The following is a 21,066-nucleotide window of genomic DNA, read 5'->3' as shown; positions in this document are numbered from 1 at the left end:
CAATACTTTTCAATAATTTGCTACAAATTAATAATATATTTTAATTTTAATTTCAAAAACTTTAACTTAAGTTGTTCTTAAATCTAAATAAATTTAATCAGCATTTAAAAAACTCAACCTATATAAAAGACAATTAAATTAATAAATTGTTTTAATATAACATATGTCAACGTAAATTGTAATCAATATTATTTTTTCACTATTTATTAGATTTGATAATAATAATTATAATCACATTAAATCCTTCATGTATGCTAAATATAGTAACGCATCGAAGAAATATCTTAAAACCCCAAATTTCATTTTTCTCATCGGTTTGTGAGGTGGGTATAATTCCTTTGTTTGGAGCTAAATGGAAGAGGGAGGAAAAATTTAATTTTAAAAATAAGATAATACTATGTATATATTCTTTTTTTAAATTATAAAACACATTTTACCCTATCCCAATGTATCGATGCAAAAAATGAATGGGATGAAATATCATTAAAACCATTTTCTAGATTTCCTCCTAGTCTTTCCTCCTAGTCTTTCCTCAGGATTCTACAAATATAATATATAAAATTGATATTTTAAATGCACTAATTATATTATCAAACCATATTGAGGAATCCATTCAATATAGAGGTGGCTTCGACTGATACACTCCATGGACCTAAAAGTATTGCTGAATTTAACAAAAAATGAAACATGATTACATGTTATTAATAATAAAAATAATTTTAAAAAGCTAATTATTAGTAAAAAAAAACAAAATTCAAAGAAACATTAATAGTAATTTATTTAACTTTGGTAGTAGCGAGAGGTAGCTTCATCAGACCCTAGTAAATAGACAGGGCCAATTAGTAATTCGTAGAGAACAACTCCGAACGAGTACCAATCTACGCTAAAATCTTTCATAATTAATAGATTTTTGAATAAAAATTATCTAATATTTTTAAATTTTAGCTAAAATTTAAATGTTAAAAATGAACTTTTGGTACTAATTATTAAAATTTTTAAAACTAGGTTTAAAAGATATATAAATTATATTCTACATTCGACATAAGGAGAAATATAAAAATAAATAATATACTTACCATAGTATTCATTACGCATAATCTCGGGCGCCATGTAAGGGATTGTCCCATAGAAGCCATTAACTTTGTCGCCTTTTGCAATGCCCTCCTAATTTAAGTAATTACGGTAGATACAAATCAGTATTAACTCGGCTCAACAAATTTAACTATAAATTTTCTCGCAGTATTATACAAATCAATATGATTTTTACACAAGATTAATAAGAAGAATTAATTACAAATACTAGAAATGGTAATTTATGAAATAATAAATGTTTAGCAATATTTCTTTCGCTTAAATAATTCTTTTTTAAGGAATGACAAAAATGTTTAAGATATTCTAATCGGTTTCCAGAACCTATTCCTGGTAATTTAAAATGAAGTTTTCAGATATGTTTCGTGGATCAAAGTATTTTCTAAAGGTTCCAAACTCTGATTAAAATAAAATTGTTATGATTGTGACGGCCAGCTGTTATTCTATCAAATAGAAAACTATAAGGGATACCATTTATTTGTATATTTTTAAAATGGATAATGATGTCTGCATATACATTAATAAATTTATCAATGATTTCGATATTATTACAGCAAACAATAAAAATAGAAAATCATTCGTATGGAAATTCTATTGGACATTTGTAATAAAACAAGATTATAAAACAATTTCAATAAATTCTGACAAATATTTTTGTTGGTTACAAAGGGTTAGATTAGGTAGTTATATTGAAAAAATCTAATCGAAAAAATAAGTGAGATAATAACTGCAATAAGATAAAAAAAAGGTAGAGGTTGAATTTAAGTAAGCGATAAATCAGAAAAAATTCCTAAATGCAATAGATCGAATTGAGAACTGCTAGATCTTGACAATATAGATCTATATTTTGATACTCGTTTACAAATGATTAAAATTACAAAATATTATTTATTTTAAAATTCGTTTTCTTTTCACTAAAGATCATGATATGCTTATATATCAGCTGTATATATTTTATTTCTAACTATATTTAGCTTTTCTTAAAAATCTATTAGCAAATTAAAATTGAAAATTTAATATATTAAATTTTAAGTCGGTGCACCGATTTATATCGCCCAAAATGACGGCCGCTAAAAAGCAGCGCACCGCTGGTCATAGTTTTGGCACAAATGTCTATTATTAAATTTTTTCAAAATAATTATTTACATACCTTGCAATATGCAAAGTTGCCTAGTTTCACATGGCTTTTCCGGTCTAAAAGTATACTTTCCGGTTTGATGTCACGATGAATGATCCCTAAAAAGATAAAAAAATATATATAGAAATTATAAAGAAAGAAAATAATTCTAAAAAGTTTATATAAAAGTAACTTAAAAAATGTACCTAATTACGTTAAAATTAACAATAATATATAATAAATACAAGAACATATCATTTAAAAAAATATATTCTAAAAAACTGTTGTCGTGCAAATATTTTATGGCAATCACGATTTCGGCGGAATAAAATATAGCGTGATCTTCAAGGAGTCTTTATCTTTTTAAAAGGGATCTAAGATCACCGCCAGAAGTGAAATCCCTAACTATTATATAGCTACAAAAAAAATAATATGAAATGTTTATTTTTGAAAGTTCATTCAGGATCAACTTTTTATGTAAACCTTTTAAAAAACCGCTCATATCATGAGATAAAATTATCTCTTATAACATTGAAGTGATTAGCATGAGGAATAATCAATTAACATATAAATTCTCATTTTCTTAAATGTTTTCAGTTTATTATGACCCTAGCTAAAACTTTTATATTTTCATACTTTCTCATTAAATCGGTGATAAATAATACAATACTTGCGCAGAGTTTGATAAAATGCATAAAGTCCAATCAAGAAAGGATGTTTCTTGGCAGTTTTAAGAACATTTATTTCTGTTCGAATACACCGGACGGTAGCCATATTCTATATACAAATTATGATTTACAATCCAAAATGGAAAACATCAGGAAAACTTTAAGCGTGATTGCATATTATTAGGAATTAAAATGTTTAAATATTTTGTTGTATTCAAATTTTTTTTAAAAAAGATCAAACTATTTCTTATTTTTGATTTTTTGGGGACCTAAAATAGAACATATGATTATATTGAATTGTAAAAGAGGGCAAAAAATAATTTGGCGGCCATTTGAAAAACACAATTTACTTTTTATATGATAAGTTTTCGCAATGAGAAACTAAAAACATATATAATTTATGAAATTTTAAACATAAATAAGTAACGCTCATTATAAAATTAATATAATCATAAATTAAAATATTCCACTTTTATTTTTCCTCCTCGCCTTTTTGCAAAATGAAGATATTATATATCAGTATAATTAAAACGATGAGACGATATCATTTTCTATTAAAATTGAAAAGAAATAAACAAGTTGGTCTATTCCATACAGGATTGTAGGTAAGTTTTAATTAATTTGAGCAAAGCTGTGTTTGAGGATGTCACGGTAACAATGGCTATATTTTGTAAAGCTTCGTTTAACCTATTATTGTTAATATAGCGTAAAATTTTCAAATGAGTTTTTATGGGATGCTTATTTAATATATTCACTACAATTTTTAATTCTATTAGATCTTGAGGATTAATATTCCCTTCTAACGTTTCCTAATCTAACATATAATATTTAATTGACAGCATCCGATCTAATAATAGTATATTAAATTTCGAGAATAAATAAAAAATATTTCTATTTGATGATTGAGTTTTTCTATGCTTTTTCTACAAGGTAATTTTCTTTGACCCAAAAAGACTGATATCGATGATTCTATCAGCATCACATCACTTTTTGTACCTGGTATTAGTTGTTCATGTTCATTATTCCTTTGATTTTTGCCAATTCGATTTTCTAACTCAATCCATTAGTAAAGACTATCAACATATTATTAAAGAATGATTTACGCGATCTGAGAAATGTTTCTAATCATATTCCAGTGCATAAATTATTTCCGAAATATGATAACTCGTAGTGTTGCAGAATAGAATGAAAATTTTATTTTTAGTGGGAATTATTCCAGGATTTTAAAATAATTTTTAGTAAATCATATTCGAAATTATGGAATCATAAATGATTTATCGATAATAATGGAAGAGATGTGCATGAGAATTTTGGGTATAAATAGTTTATATTATTTTATTCGAATTAGAGATATAAAATTCTCGGTATTAAATGGAAATTGTAATAATCGGAGGAAATTATGAAATATAAAATAATATATTCCATTCTTGATTCGAATTAGAGATATATGAAATTTACGCTTTTACAAAATTATGAAAATATATTCTCTTCTTTATTCAAATTAGGGAAATATAAATTTATGGCATTACAAGGAAATTGTAGTCGGGGAAATTATATAATTTTCTTTATTCTTATTCGTGAGATGAATTAAACGGCGTCTATTGATAAAAAAGTCGCATATCCATATTCTTCGTGAGAGGAGTGTCAAGCGGACTCCTATGGACAAAAAAACCGCATTTCTTATGGAAACTTCGTAATAAAGATGATTCCATGGGAAATCCTCCTATGAAAAAACCGCCATTCTTAATTCCTATTATAAAGTCGCTCTAGATCATTTTTTGGCCAAAATTTTATCAAGATAGATGGAATGTTTAAATATATAGTTTGAAGTAAATAAAAAACGTCCATATTTGGTGAATTATTGGTCATGTATTATCAATTACCCCTAAGACTTGGGTTTAATAATGGGTGGCTAGTTGTAGTTTACATTTTAAATACATATTTTTATTGATAGTGATTTATTTTAAGAGATGTATTAATTTCTAAATAGTGAATAGTTTATATTTATCACATAAAAAGAAATTGTAAAGATCACATAATTTTTTTATAAACTTTTACTATTTGAATTTATTTTAAAAAGAATAAAGAGTATCATATTAAATTATTTAAAAGATATCGCCATCATCGGTGATACTCCTAAATTTATAATAAAATATCCCTCGTTTCTTCGATGGTTCTCTTATCTATTTGTTTTTTAGATTTATGAAATGTTGGTTATGATATAAAATATTATATGGTGATCTAACAATTTAATTCACTTAATTAATAATATATTTATATTAATCAAGTTCGTCATTTTTAAAGAGTCTGAAACTAGCATATTACATAGTACATTTAATAGTCGAATTAATCTTAATTATAATAACTCAATCTAAGTGTGTCCACCCGATAGGTATATGTATTAAATAGACTAAGGTGTAAACTCTTTTATTTTAAAATAGTATCCCTTTACGAGAAAATAGACCAAATATTTATCAAAATAGTCATTTAATAGAAATCATTTTTTTTAAAAAAAAAATTTACTTAATTTTTTACTTACATATTATCTTGATTCTCTGTTAATAGAAAACTTTAATAAATTGTTAAAGATTATTTAAAAATAGAAAAAAACATTTCAGTAAATTAGTAAAATTTAAATTAGATTTTTTATTAAACATATTAAACTTTTTTTTAAATTATATACAATAATATTTTACAAAAAAAGTAATGACTTTGTATGTAGTATATTAAAAAATAGTTTTTAGACGATTTAGCGGCCCTAAAAATTGTCTAATTTTGGCAGCACCGGACGACTGCCACCCCCCCCCCCGTCTGCACGATTCTGTTACTATCTATATTAATTTATCTATGTTTTCACTTTCAAATGATTATTCTAAATGATTTTCTCATGTTTTCCGCGTGGAAATCAGTTGTGTTTATATTGCTATTTAAAAAATAGAATTATTGACATTAGCTAATTGCGACGTTTTATTTACTAATTTTTATTTACAATTTGCTAAATTAAGTAAAATTTGTAGTTAACATTTAAAATTTTATCAAAATATGTGCGGTAAGTTACTTAAATTTATTGTATATGCTATAAATATTTTAGGAATATTTGCCTATCTTAATTTCCTAGTTCCTAGAACAAGAAGAGAAATATTAATTATCTTAATTCAAGGCCTGCAAAGATTAGAATATAGAGGATATGATAGTGCAGGTTAATCAGAATTCAAATTTTTGGGATATATTTTTAATTACTAACAGGACTGGCAATTGATGGATCCTTCAAAGATGACACAGGAGATCAAAAAAAGTCAAATATAATAGTTATTAAAAAGCCTGGTAAAGTAAAAGTTTTGGAAGATGAGATAAAAAGTTATAAAAATTACAATTGCATTGCATTAAATATTTGTAGGTTTGGCAAATGTATTAAATTTTGATGAGGTGTTTGATATCCATAGTGGAATTTCTCACACAAGATGGGCCACTCATGGTGTGCCATCTGCTGTAAATAGTCATCCTCAGCGATCTGGTATTGATCATCAATTTTTAGTAGTCCATAATGGTATTATTAATAATTACAAAGAAGTTAAAAAATTTCTGGTAAAACTGATTATATGATAAATATTTAGATGATTCTGAATAATATAATAATTTATGGTTAAAATGTAATAAATATTTTTTTTAAGGAAACAAAAGATATGAAATTTGAATCAGATACGGATACTGAAATTATAGCTAAATTAATACAACATTTATACTATAAGCATCCTAATATGTCTTTCCTTCAATTAGTGGAACAAGTTGCTCAACAATTAGTAAAAATTTATTAAATATTTATGAAAATAAAATTTTAAAAATAATTCTATACTGCATTTTGTTTTTTGTTAACAAATATTTAGAAATATTTCTTTAAAATTAGTTGAACTTATCATTCAAATGTATGTTAATTATTATTGTATAAATGCAAACGATTAAGTGAGAATTATTATATATATGTGAAAGTTTTAAAGTCCCTTTTTATACTAATATAATGTTAAATAATATTAATTACTTTCAAATAGAGGGATTAATTTAATTAACTTTATAATCAAAATTGTGATTTGTAAGAGTTTAAATTTCAATTATATATTAAAATCTTATTTTCTAATATAATTAGAAAAATGCTTCTTAGCTAGAAGTCAATAATAATAATGAGTTTTATTAGCTTCACATTGTATGCTAGCCTATTTTATAAAATTATTTGTCATTGTTCAAAAAATTATAAAATGTTTTTATCAGAGAAAATTTTAATTGTTAATCATTATCAATTAAAAAGGAAAATGTTTTTGAATTCATGTCTTACCTCATGCATGAGGATTTGGATGACGATACAATATGATTATTAAAAAATAATTAAATTAAGAAAAATAGAAAAGATTTTTTAGCCATTTTTATTCATAATGTTTAACAGATAAATCTATTACACAAATTAAAAACCACAATTATTAATCAATTAAAAAGGTAAGCATGAATAGATTAAAATTATTGCTTAAATTCAATATACCAGAAAAAATTAGTTTTTTTCCCAAATGCTTTGCATTTAAGTGGTGTTATTTGTAATTAGTTCAATATATAGTAAAATCTTCCATTTCAGAAATAAATTCCCATGAAGATACATTGGTGACACTTGTGATGTTAAACAGTTAACACTAATCACATTGCAAACTTCATGTTTTCTTTTTAAAATTGTTCAGGATAGACTAAAAACATTATTTTTAATATAAAAATTTGAATCATAATAAAAAGATGCTTCTTATAATATATTTATACTTCATAATTTCCTTTTTCATAAAATATATTTTATTATTGAAATATAATAGACATTTGTTGGTGTTGGTCCTATATAGATCATGATAAAAAATATAATCGGGCCTTAAAAGGCGAATTTATAGTAAACGTGTTCTGCGTTATTTACAAAATCACGCCAATAGGTATAATTTAAAAATAGCGTTATGAACGCTATGATAGAATTCGAAAGATTTGTTGCGATGCTATGACAAAAAATATGCAATACGATTATAAAGCTTTTATTAGCAATTTTTTAAATGCAGTAGATTATTTTTATTTAATATTTGTTATATAGAAGATATATTTTATTAAATATTATTGCTATGAAGAATCAGCTTTGATTTCGATAGCGTTAAATGACGCAATATTTGTACATAACGTGTTTATCATAAATTCAGAACGCATTTATTATAAATTCAGCGTAACCCTGCATTCACAGTTAGCGCGAATTCGTGGCGAAATATATAAAAACGCACTAAAATAGGGCACATTTAGTATAGTTCGCAATAACTATGAATGAGGGGTAAGTGATAGAGGACTTCACTTTCAAAAAGCAATAATTTAAAAGATGTCACACATAACGTTTTGTATTGTGACTGACTAGTGTTGTTAAACTGCTCGATTTGATCCGAATCTTAAAATTGGCTAACTTAATATTTAACAAGAAAAATATTATAAAAACTTCGAAATTTCCATAATGGATGCGTAAACTGTGTGCCATCTATATTAGAGATCTGCAAAGTTAGGTCCGACCCGTACCCGGCCCGAGTCCGGCTCGTCCCCAACGGGCTTCGGGCCGGGCTCGGGCCTAATTCTATTTAAAATGATTGAGCCGGGTCGGGTCGGACCTTAGAAATTTTTTCAAATATATCTAAATTTATCAATTTTATATTGAATTTTTTATGTAAAATAAAAATATCTGATTTTATTTATCGAAATTAAACAACATATAACATATGTCTTTTATTTTGAGTAATTAAAAAAAATTAATTTCTATATTTAAATAAATTCGGGCCGGGTCGGTAAATTTTTTTAAAAAATATTCGGGTTAGGGCCGGGCCGGCAAAACTTTTTTAAAAAAAATTTCGGGCCTGGCCGGGCTTGAAAAATTAGGCCCGATGCAGATCACTAATCTATATGGGCGAAATCTTCAGGCTTGAATAATATTTTTCTATCTAAAATATTGAATTAGCCGTTTTTAAAAATTGGCTCGATTTGAGCGATTACTTATCAACCTCATTTAAAATAATGACGGGAAAAAATCTACTATTGATAAATAAATATTTCATAAAAGTCAACATTAAAATCTTATTCGAAAAAAATATTTACTATCAATTTTAAAATATCTTGGCTCAATAACATGTTTATCTTTATATACTGTAAACGTTTTCTAAATATTTTAGATTTTTTTAAAAAAAATAAACAACCTATATTAATTTATTTTTTTAAAAAAATTGTTGTGTTTGATCGTGATGATCTCTTTATAATAAAAATCAAATGGAATATAATCTACCCAAGAGACCCAGAAATTTAAAATAGAGGAAAAGCTGAACCCTTAATAACTGAAAAACCTTTGCAATAAAGTTACGCGAGTCCCAAAATTAATTCGTTATACATTCATTGGAACGTTGGAAAGCGAATATTATAATACATGTTTGTATTCCTTTTCTGCTAGGTTTTAGAAAGTTTAAAACTGGAAACATTGAGCTTTGACCCAAATTTAAACTTTAAAATTTCAGGAACTGCCAGGTTTCAAACTCTGAAGCTAAATTCGTATTGGGTTCTATATTACATGATTTAACGATTTAACAGCTGATTGAGTTTATAGAATCTATGGGTTTAATATAATTCTCAAATCTTGGATCGTTATTGATTGGAAATAAAGATGAAACTAATAAAAACTGATTTCATTAAATGACATTATTATTTCAATCAGTCGTTAAATCATATCAGATAATATCCACCATGAACCACGATGCAAATTTAAACCATTTTTTGTATAAAAATAATTATAGAAATTAATTTTTTTTAGGAAGGAGCTTTTGCCTTGTGCTTTAAAAGTACCCATTTCCCCGGGGAAATAGTCGCTGCTAGGTAATAAATAATATTACATCATTACTAACTAGACACCCGTAAAATTACTCGAATTTTTATAAACTTATCCTTAATTTAAGATTTATAATGATATAGTAGTGAGATCAGGATTATATGGCAATTTTTACATCTCGCTATTTTTAAAAAGGGTAAGCTCAATTTTATTATTTTGGCCGATTATTTTTTGATCTGTTTGTCATGCTGGTTTCTAAGAAATGGACTGCAAATTTCCTAGTTTTTATATTTTTATCAATACCCATAACTTGCTCCTTTTTTTTAAACTTTTATTTTTTTAATAAAAGGCGAGGTAGCCCTCTTTTGATCGGAATAAAAAGTGACGCCAGATTTAACACGGATCACATTCCTATTCTTTACAGCAAAGGTAAACAACAATAAGATTGTTTTTTTTCTCCCATTATATTGAATAATTTATTTATTATTAGGTTAATCGGGCCTAATAATTTTAAATGTAACTTAATTTCTTTCCCCCAATTGCATATATGGTCAAAGGAAATTTTATTCATAATTGTAGGGCCTATTTAAAAAAGAATATCAGTCGAATAATGAGAATAATTCGTATTAGATTCATTTAATAAACGAATATCGAATAATTTATGACAAAAGTTCTATTCTTCGATATTGTTATGAAAGCAATTTTTAATTTTGAAAATTTTGATTTCATCGGAAATATATTTCAGTTTTTCTAAGAGTACCTATCCTAAAAAATTTATAAATTGTTAACTTTTTAGTATATTTTTGAGTCTATATATTAAGGTTAATATAAATTTAAGATATGTTCAAAAGTTCCCGGCAAAATTGTTTGAAATTTATAGTCTGGATATTCTACATATTTCCGGTCAAATCAAACTCCCCTCAGTAAAATTCAGAGACCCTGAATTCCCATGGATTCCACATCCTTAACGGCATATGTACGAATAGTAAATTATTCGATTTCATTAAGAATCTAATGCGAGTAATTTATAGTTCGATTCATATTCGGGTTGAACAGGCCTAGTTATTCGAATGATATGTAAGAATTGTTTTTTCCCCAAAAATGTAGTAAATTTTACATAGACTCAGAATTTTAGGTTAAGATAAATAATATATTTTAAGCTGTCCATTACTGCTTATTTTTTATATGAATATTACTATACTGTATATACCCCCTCAAAATTCTTCTGATATGCGGTCATGAATGGTTTATTATATCTACTAAAGACTAAATAAGTGTCTAATTTATCACAAAATTGATAAATTGAGAACTTAACTGATTTTAATTTTTTTTACTGTTGACATTTAACTATATATAGTTTGACATTGACACTTACCTTAAGATCGACCTATTATAAAATAATATTTGTTTTGGGTCTTCAAGGCCAGTCGATTTTTCTAAAAAAAATTTGGACCCGGTCCTGGTATTATTTTTTAATCCATAACCGACCCCCCCTCCCGGATTTTCTTAAAATTTTGATTAATTCACGGCACAGCCTAAAATTTTTAAAAATTTGGTTATTTCGAATAATTTTGGCTGTTTTTTTCTTCTAAATTGTTTCGAAGGGAAATCAAAAATATGAAAGATAAATGAATGGCTTAACGATCCATCATATGATTATCCAACTGATTACTATATAAGATTTAAGTTTTATCAATTCATTTTACTGGCCTAGTTCCTGGGTATGACCACATGTTTCTGATGTGTTATGATAATTTATTTTTTGCTATTTAACGCATTTATTTTGTTTTCTAAGAACTATACGGATCTTCTCTCTTATTTATTTATTTTATTTTTTTTTCAATTTTAATAATATTTGTTTATTTAATGCTCGATTATTTTTAAAAAATGACGAAATTTTGAATCATCGCTTGATTATTATAGTATTCTAACTCAACTTAATAGAAATAAAAAAATTTGCAAATTAGAAGGAATAAAATATGCTCTCAAATTTTAATCAATCATAACCTAATTTTTATTTAATTTTTTTTTTACTGATTTTATATACGTTTATGTTTTATGTCTCATTATTCGTGAATCGGATGTTGTATAATAACCATTGAATCTGACAATCGGGGAATCGGAAAATCACCTGTCGAATATGGATAACCTGCAATGTCTAAAACATTTTTTTTAAAACGTAGTTAATATTTTTTTTCAAAATATATTTGTATTAATAAATTATCATTTAAAAAAAATATTACAAAAACTAAAAATATATGCAACATAGATAAAAAAAATTTTTAAATATTTCCAATCAAGAAACATAAATATAATTAAAAGCTCATCGTTTATTCGTCGCACTATTTCCGAAAAAAATGCTTCTATATTGCGCGAATTATCTTATTATTACATCATATTTGTATCAAACATTTTACGGATGTAGTTGTTGAGAAAATAAAAAATGTTTTCAGTGCTAAAAATACATTTATACTATTAGGCCTCTTTAAATGCTAATCGAATAGGGCATTATTCGTAATTATTCGTATCCGAAGTAAGGAGTAGTATTAAAGGTTAAAGAAATATGGATTAGGGTTAATCAAAGGTTTGAAAGATAGGGGTTACGATCTATTAAATATGGTTCTTATCTTTTTTTATTAATAATCTTTCAAATCTGGCAGGTCATACGATGGACGAATGAAAATTTTAATAAATCAGCTGTTGTAACGGCCATTTCCTTGAGTTGGACAATGAAATTTATCACAATATATTATGAAATTTTCATTGTTGATTCACACTCCTAAGGCTTTGTATGTAATAATCATTTTAAACTTAGAAGAACTATTACTAATATGGCATAAAAAAGGTGATAAATAAATTTTTTAACGCCAATTTGCCAAAGGATTCTTTAATAGACCTAATATAATATTTGGTTTGCTCTTTTCATTTTCCTTAATTTTTTTTAGCTCGTTCCAGACATAGTTTAAATGAAAGTTTTGACGACTATAGTTTCATATCTGATAGCTTAAACATGCCCTGTTCACCTTTAGCGTTGTTTCAAGGTATTTTCTTAACCAGTCTTATAATATCAATCTTAACCCTATTTATTATGTTACAAGAAACTAATTCGTTTGTACTAACCATAACTACCATAATTTAAAATGTGTTCGCGTCTATTTATATAATATTAATCCAGTGACTCATATCTAACAAAACGGTTTATTTACAAAATTCTAATTTTACTTTAAAAAATTCCATTTTAATACCATAATCTTTGTTGTAATTTGATATCTTATTATTTGCAATAATATTTTTCCAATAAATTTATATGCATATTTAAAACTAATTATTATAATAATACTAATACATATAAATAAAAAAAAAATTATAAACAATAATTATATGATATAATATCAGCTAATATTAAATGTTGGAAAACCCCATTTATGTTGCATTATAACAAGCAGATGTGTCCCATAGTAAACGTGAGTTGAGTGTGAACCGCTTTAATTAAAATTGCAAAATAAAATTTAGATTAATTTTATAATAGTAGTATTCAGGTTGAGTTTACACGTTATCGTAATATAACTCTTAGAATAATTTGTACATATTAAATGTATTTTATATTAATCGACGCAAGCGCAAATTACGCCTATAATATATTTGGTAAGTATCAAATTTTTGCCAGTATATAAATGGTTGAAAGTATTAGCTAAGTTTTTTTTAAAAATATCTTGAAAATAAAAAATTTACGAATTTTTTTTGTGTGATAGACTACCGGCCTACTAAATCAGGGGAACCAGAAGAAATCATCAATGCGGTTAATGCCAACCGAGACAAAGTCTACGAGGCTGAAAAAATTCTGAAACACCCTATAGACCCAGATGACGAAGATACCACCCAATTTACTCCCTCAAAACAGCGTCAAAAAGTTGAGTACTTTTTTGCCAGCGATGCCAGGTTAGTTATAAATTTTGAAACTAAGTGAGTTATAAAAGTATTTATGTGTTTCCAAACGGCTTAATAACTGGATTGGAACAGGAGCGTCATTACTTTTTTTTAAAAAGGGGGTGTTATAGAAGTTTACTGTAAATGTTTATTAGAGAAAAAAATTTTTGGCATTACAATTTTTTTATTATTTTCTTAAAGGTTATAATTTAATATAAAATTATTCTAATTAGAATAAAATTTTAAATTACTCTTTAATGAAAATAATAATTTAGGTTTGACTAAAAATAAAAAATTATATTAGTATATTTTAAAAATGAAATAAAAGGATGTATGTCGTAGCCTGAACGAAGTTTTATAACATCGTGATTTTTAATTCCTGACTTTGCCGGACTCTCATAATTTCATACATATGAAAAAATCAAAAATGAAGAGAAGATTAAGAGTAGTGTTGCGTAATCGGCTAATTTTAACCGACTATAAAACGGCTTAGCCGAGATTTTAGGTGAATAAATCGGCTAAGCCTAATTAGGCTAAGCCTAAAAATTGGCTAAGCTAAGCCTAAAAATGGGCTAAGCCTAATTAGGTTTAGCCGATTATGCATCACTAATTAAGAGTGGTTAAAGTTCATAACAAAATTTATAGGTTTGTATCGGCTGAGCCTAAAAATTGGCTAAGCTAAGCCTAATTAGGTTTAGCCGATTACGCATCACTAATTAAGAGTGGTTAAAGTTCATAACAAAATTTATAGGTTTGTATAGGTACTCTACCAAAATAAGATTCAGGTAAAATCATGTGTTTCAAACTTAAAATTGCTCTTCATAAATGAATTGAATATAAATTCGCTAACCTAGGGCTCCAATTTCTGCCCACGTCAGAGTTAAAAATTGCTTAAAGTTATTAAAGGACAAGTGTAATGATTCATAAATAATTTACTAATTATTGTTTTCTATACTTGTAATTGGTAACGAGCCTAAACGTTCTCCAAGAAATTGTTTTTTACCCCTCATTCATAGTTTAGGGCGTATTAAATACTATATTTTTTTTATTTTCCTGAAATGTGCTCTATTTTTGTGTATTTTTATATATTTCGTCGCGAATTCGTGCTAACTATATATAGAGGGTTAGGCAATAAATATTACGAGGAGAAAACAAACTTTTTGTTCATATTCTTAAATATATTTACGCCTTTTATCATTTTAACCGTGCTTGCAGAAGGAGAAGAAAATTAATATAAAAATGATTCCAAGAAAAATTTAAAATTTATTAATATAATATATTTATATTAAGATTAAAGCTAATAAAAATAATTATTTAAACAAAATAATATATTTCTCTAAACGGATACTAATTTTTGAAAATTTAGGGTGCCGATTTTTGAAAGAGAGCATTTTCTTTTCTTTATAGACTCGACTTATTTATCTTTTATATTGTATATTTTGAAAAATCATTAAGCGCTGTCATTGAGCACACAAATCGAGTCATATACCTAGAGGATGATGATATTGCAGCCGTTAAGAACGGCGCCTTATCCATTCACCGCATCAAACGGTCCTTAGATGATTCAAAGAACAGGGAAATTGTAACGCTCAAAATGGAAATTCAACAAATTATGAAAGGTATCGACTATTTTTTAATTATTTTTTATTTGCGATTGTTAATACATTCAGAATATTAACCAAAATTCTTTTGGCGTAAATTACTACCTTTAAGAATATAATTATAATCTACACGAAGAAACTTCAAAATATTTCAAAGCATTAAATTGCATGATAAACATTTTTGAAATGAGGAGTGGCCTCTAGATCACCTTCCCCCGCTACGCCATTCCCGAATTTATATGCCAACACACCACTTGCTTATATTTGTCTTTTTCATCTCTTGTCTGTGGAACTAATTTTTAAGATCACTTTTTTAATCCTATGGTCTACACTAGAAATCACCTTTATGATTTTTTCTCACTGGTTAGGTGGAACGATAAAAAAACATTGTAATTAATCGACTAAATATGATTATGTGTCGGCATTTTAAATTTCAAAAAATCTCGATTCAAATTAGAATAATTTTTTATTTGTTCATCCTGATTCATCAACTTATCATTTTTTCACGAAATTTAAAATTAAGAACTAGAAAAAGTTAGCTATGTTAATTGCCATCCGATTTATATAACCAATATTTTAACATAATTTTGCAAGGCAACTATGAGAGCTTTATGCAAAAGGAAATATTCGAACAGCCCGAATCGGTCGTTAACACCATGCGAGGTCGTGTCAATCATGCCGACAACCCATGCGCTATAGTTCTGGGAGGCATCAAAGACTACCTTACCGAAATAAAACGCTGCAGACGCCTGCTATTTATCGCCTGTGGTACGAGTTATCACAGTGCTTTAGCGGTAATTTTATTTATTTTTTTAACCTTATGTAATTTTGCAAAAAAATTTCTATAAAGGGACAATTGAGAAAAATTTACCCTTAAATTTAAATTACATATTTATTAATAACTATATTTGCCCTACATACTTGCGGAATGAAGCGAGTTATTCAATCGCCATAAATGGCCTCCTCCAACACCCATCTCCCTATTCATCTTGGTGCCCGTCTAATGGTTCTTAAAAATAAGGACGGGGGGGGGGGGGATTGGCCCAATCTCGCTAAGGTTTTTCTTCAGAAGAGCTGTTTCTAAAATCATTGCTTCACGAATCAAGGAATCTCTTTCCTCATTTCTCATTTCTGCCTCTACTCAAATTAGAGTTTGGCGTTCCTGGAGGCGCAAAATTTTCTGCTCATCTTACTCGTATATAACTATTGCAAATAGTATTCCTGATGATGCAATTTTAAAACTTAATTTCATGCTTTCAATAACAACAACACTTTGTTCTATAACAGATATTCTGGATTACACATCATACATTCATCACAGCTATTCAAGCCCAACATTTTTAAAATACAATAATATAATCAAGTCTCAAGAGGGAATTCAACAGGGAGACTCCCTTGGCCCTACTCTCTTTTGCATTGGTATCCACCCTGGTATCTTGATAATGGCATGGTTGCGAGCAACCTTTCCACAACCCTGCATATCCCCCCATAATCGAGGATCTCTCACATATTACAGGGCTATCACTCCTTAAGTGTGAGATATGTTTCCTAAATCCTACATCCATTTCTTTAGGCACCACCTACTATGTCATTAACAAAGATGAGATGACACATCTTGAATCAAGGATAGGGGGGAGAAAAAGCCATCGAAACCTTTTTAAACAAATCCATTTGTCTAAATAAACATATTATTTGATTACCTCCCTGCACATCAATCCTTTTTTTAAATTACTATTTTAATGCTCATCCTCTACGCCCTGAAATTCGCACCGATCTACAAATGCAGGTATTTGCTAGTTTCTCATAAAATTCAAATCTAGGGTTTCCTCTAAAATATCCCAACTCATCCTGGCTTCAGGCCACCCTCCAGCAAGTCAGGTGGTATTAGTATCGGATACCCGCTATAACTTTCTTTCAGCCTTTATTTCATCCGTCTAGTTGCTCAAATTATCATCAATATCCACCCCTATAGATCCTGACCTATCCCAGGCTTGCCTCTAGCATTTAAAAAGACTGGCATGCTATTTGATCGCCCGTTCCATTGAATACTTCATTTCAAATATGCCCTTTGAGGAAAATTCCAATAAAATAATATTAAATGAAAAAGGCTATGAATGGTTGGAACCCATTCCTTCCAATCTTGGCCTCTCGTGACTGGAAAACAGTTACAAAATATAGCCCTTCGCCTTGGCTGTAATGCAGTACTCCATTCATCGATTGTGGTAATCCCATCAAATCGAATGGATACCATCTCTTGCACTACAAATTCTCTCGCGGACAACTACGCCATTAATCCTTCAACATTCTTCTAGCTGCCCTCAAAAAGTTAATATCCCATGCCCCTCGAACCAATGGGCCTTTCAAATGGAAACGGCATACGCCCTGATAATATATCTCTCATTCTCCGGTCTACCCCTAGGACTATACTTGTCGATTTTGCAGTTACCAACTGCCATCGGAAAGGCAGAAGTCCTTAAAAAACAAATATGCTTGCAGAGTGTTCATACTAATACCTTAGGCATGTTCGGAAGTGAGACCCTCACTTTAATTAAAACCATAGGAAAAGATTGAGATAGACCACAGGGCCCAACGAAGGATTTTGCCTTCGGCAGCAGGTCAAATTTTTTAAGCAGCATTCACTCTTATCTAGGGTAATTAATAAGTACCCTTTAAAATATTTTTTAGTTCTTTTTAATGTTTTTCTATATAAAATATATTTCTCAGTTTCAATTTACTGTATTTATTTAAAGTGGCTTATTTCTCTAAATATATTATTTTCTTTCATAATATTACGATCGATAGTATTCTAAATATTTGGGATTGAGTTTGAGAGTATGTTTTTTTTAAATTAGTAATCTTTATTCTGTTATAAAATTTTTATTCATAAAAAAAAAATTATATAAAAGTTCCGATCGAAAATATATATAACTTAATTGACGGGATATATAAAAATAATAAATAATTGAAGAGACTGCCAAAATATTCGTATTTGTTCCTTTTTTAAAATATATTTTTTGATAATGTTCGTATTATTTAATTTTTTAAATTGAAACCGTTTTTTTTTTCAAAATAAAAAATTTACTGCCATATAAAAAATTACCAAGAGTGAATAAATATATTCACCCAAAATAAAACGTTATCGGATACCACTTTTCATCTTATACACTATGCAACTAACTGAATATATATTTTTGACTATTATTTTTTACGCCCTTTGCTATAATTTAAATATATGTAATAGTCTCGTGCCTTGCTCGAAGAAACGACTGAACTTCCCGTGGTAACCGAATTGGCGAGCGATTTTCTTGACCGAGCTACGCCCGTCTTTCGCGATGATGTATGCTTTTTCATATCCCAATCCGGGGAAACTGCCGATACCCTTCTAGCCTTGCGATACTGCAAAAGACGCGGGGCATTGGTAGTGGGTGTGACTAACGTTGTCGGGAGCAGTATATGCAGGGAGAGCCATTGTGGAGTTCATATCAACGCTGGACCGGAAATTGGGGTGGCCAGCACTAAAGTACTAACTTATTTTTTTAGTTACGATATTATTTTGACTTTTATATCGGGAATTTAATATTTGAAGCAGATTTATAAAAAGAATTATCTTTTTAAGAAAAAAAATTAAGAAATTTTGACCTTTCAACCATCTAGATATTAATATTAGCCAATCAATAAAATAAAGGTCTGGGGAATGATGTTAACCAATCAATAAAATAAATGGAGAGGTGTAGGAGAGCGACTTATATTTTTTTCAATAAAATTGGTTAATTGTATTTTTAAATTAACAAATGATTCATTTTTTTTAAATATTATGTTTTTCAGGCTTACACAAGTCAGATCATATCTTTAGTTATGTTTGGGTTGGTCATGTGCGAAGACAAGATGTCAATGCAACCTAGAAGGATGCAAATTATCGAAGAATTGATAAAACTGCCAGGTATGATTTTTAAAAAACAAATATATTTAATAATGTAAATAAAATAACAAATCCACCAGAAAAAATTAAAACCGTCCTAGCCCTCGATAAATCTATATACGAACTAGCTAAACAGATGTACCTTAATAAAAGCCTGCTCGTTATGGGTCGGGGTTATAATTTTGCAACTTGCCTAGAAGGCGCCTTGAAAATAAAAGAATTGACTTATATGCACTCGGAAGGCATTTTAGCCGGGGAACTAAAACACGGGCCGCTAGCTTTGATAGATGGCACAATGCCTATTATAATGATTTGCACGCGAGATGCCGTATATTCGAAATGCATGAACGCCCTACAACAAGTTATTTCTCGCGAGGTATATAATTTTTTATTTAAAAAAATGTTCATAGCATTTTAATTTTAACAAGATTAAAATGAAAGACCTACAAAGGTAAAAATTTTATGTTGACCAGGAATTTTCTAGCACATGTTATTTTAAAGCCTAGATCAGATTTTTTTTAAAAATGATATCTATTATCAGGCCCACCTCTAATATTTTAAATTTCTTTATTTTTTGTTTCCAAATTGAAAAACTAATCAGCTTAGCCCGGGATTTATACAAATCTTTTATTTTTAACCCGGCAATATGCATGGACAAATTATAGCTTAATAAATTTAAATAAGCAAAGTTTTTCTTCATCGGGTTCAATTGAACTTATTTATGTAATTTTTTTCTCCGTATTTTTAAAGGTAATTCTGAAATGTTTTCAAATATAAATTGAAATTATTAGAAAAAAAAAATATTTAACAGACTAAATCATTAGAAAAAAATATATTTAACAGACATTGTCGATGAATGACAATTTTTGGCCTAGATTCGTAATTTTTAATACACTATTTTATGGAGCTGATTCCGAACTGGGCCTTCAAGTCTGACTGAAATGTATCGCTTGGCCTTTTAGGACGAAAAATTTGAAATGATTTATATTTTTACAAAATTCAAATGTTATTAAATTGAAATATCGTTTGGGCTTTAGGGCTAAAAATTATTTATATACAACATTCAGATGTTATTAAAAATTACTTATATACAACATTCAGATGTTATTAAAAATTACTTATATACAACATTCAGATGTTATTAAAAATTACTTATAAAACTTAATTTAAAAAAATTAGGGTAAACCCGTGATAATATTGGAAGAAGGTGACGAGGAAACGAAAAAGATGTCTTCTAAATACATTGAAATTCCCCACACGGTGGATTGTTTACAAAGCATTCTAGCCGTAATTCCTCTCCAACTTCTCTCCTACCACATTGCTGTTTTAAAAGGCTGCAATGTAAGTTAAAAATTAAAATAGACCTTTTGAAATTTAAATATTTTTTTAAAAAATACGACGGCACTTATATTTTAATTTTATTAAAATATCAAATAAATATATTTATAGGTTGATTGTCCAAGGAATTTAGCCAAGTCTGTAACCGTTGAATAAAGCGTTGGAATTCAATTTTTTGACCAAACTTAAATCTACAAAATTTTTATGCCAATTATATTTATGATTTATACTCACAGGAAAAAAATGTTAATATATTAATCTAATATTTTAAAAAAAAATGTATTTATATTATAAAGTCTTATGCTTTTACTAAAAATTATTATAATATATATTATATTTTTAGACACATTTATTTAAAACAACTCTAATCGGGGTGGGGCCTTTTATTGGAATATTATCCTTTTTAAGGAATAATTTGTACATTTTACTTAATATTTTTTAAAAAATTGTTCAAGTTATATTATGTATATTTACATTTTTTTTTATGATTTTAAATATAAATATTTATACGATTGATTCAAATAATAAAATTTATTCCATATTGTTGA

General features: G+C 27.6%; 2 protein-coding genes across 4 annotated transcripts; one reads left to right on the top strand and one right to left on the bottom strand.

Moving 5' to 3' along the window:
- Positions 1 to 483: 483 nt before the first annotated feature.
- On the bottom strand, positions 484 to 2,980 carry LOC135927001 (atypical protein kinase C-like). The gene is made up of 6 exons (XM_065462934.1): positions 2,872 to 2,980; positions 2,240 to 2,325; positions 1,077 to 1,164; positions 786 to 890; positions 597 to 664; positions 484 to 540 (listed from the first exon to the last, which is right to left on the bottom strand). The coding sequence occupies exons 1-6, from the start codon at positions 2,978 to 2,980 to the stop codon at positions 484 to 486; spliced, it is 513 nt and encodes a 170-aa protein (XP_065319006.1).
- Positions 2,981 to 5,788: 2,808 nt separating this feature from the next.
- On the top strand, positions 5,789 to 21,061 carry LOC135927256 (glutamine--fructose-6-phosphate aminotransferase [isomerizing] 2-like). 3 transcript variants are annotated; one of them, XM_065463208.1, is made up of 16 exons: positions 5,789 to 5,923; positions 5,966 to 6,073; positions 6,121 to 6,231; positions 6,272 to 6,459; positions 6,546 to 6,674; positions 9,719 to 9,780; positions 10,083 to 10,162; positions 12,679 to 12,774; positions 13,486 to 13,672; positions 15,116 to 15,279; positions 15,856 to 16,055; positions 18,503 to 18,781; positions 19,087 to 19,201; positions 19,261 to 19,556; positions 20,360 to 20,521; positions 20,630 to 21,061. In XM_065463208.1, the coding sequence occupies exons 1-16, from the start codon at positions 5,917 to 5,919 to the stop codon at positions 20,672 to 20,674; spliced, it is 2,229 nt and encodes a 742-aa protein (XP_065319280.1). In that variant the 5' UTR covers positions 5,789 to 5,916; the 3' UTR covers positions 20,675 to 21,061. The 3 variants fall into 3 exon arrangements, with proteins under 3 accessions (XP_065319280.1, XP_065319282.1, XP_065319281.1); XM_065463210.1 differs by lacking the exon at positions 12,679 to 12,774 and having other exon boundaries at positions 13,507 to 13,672; XM_065463209.1 differs by lacking the exon at positions 12,679 to 12,774.
- Positions 21,062 to 21,066: the final 5 nt, after the last annotated feature.

Source organism: Gordionus sp. m RMFG-2023, chromosome 3 (genome assembly GCF_954871325.1).
Source record: "Gordionus sp. m RMFG-2023 chromosome 3, tfGorSpeb1-WG-v2, whole genome shotgun sequence".
NCBI classification, from domain to species: domain Eukaryota; kingdom Metazoa; phylum Nematomorpha; class Gordioida; order Chordodea; family Parachordodidae; genus Gordionus; species Gordionus sp. m RMFG-2023.
This window is presented reverse-complemented; position numbering and strand designations above follow the sequence as displayed.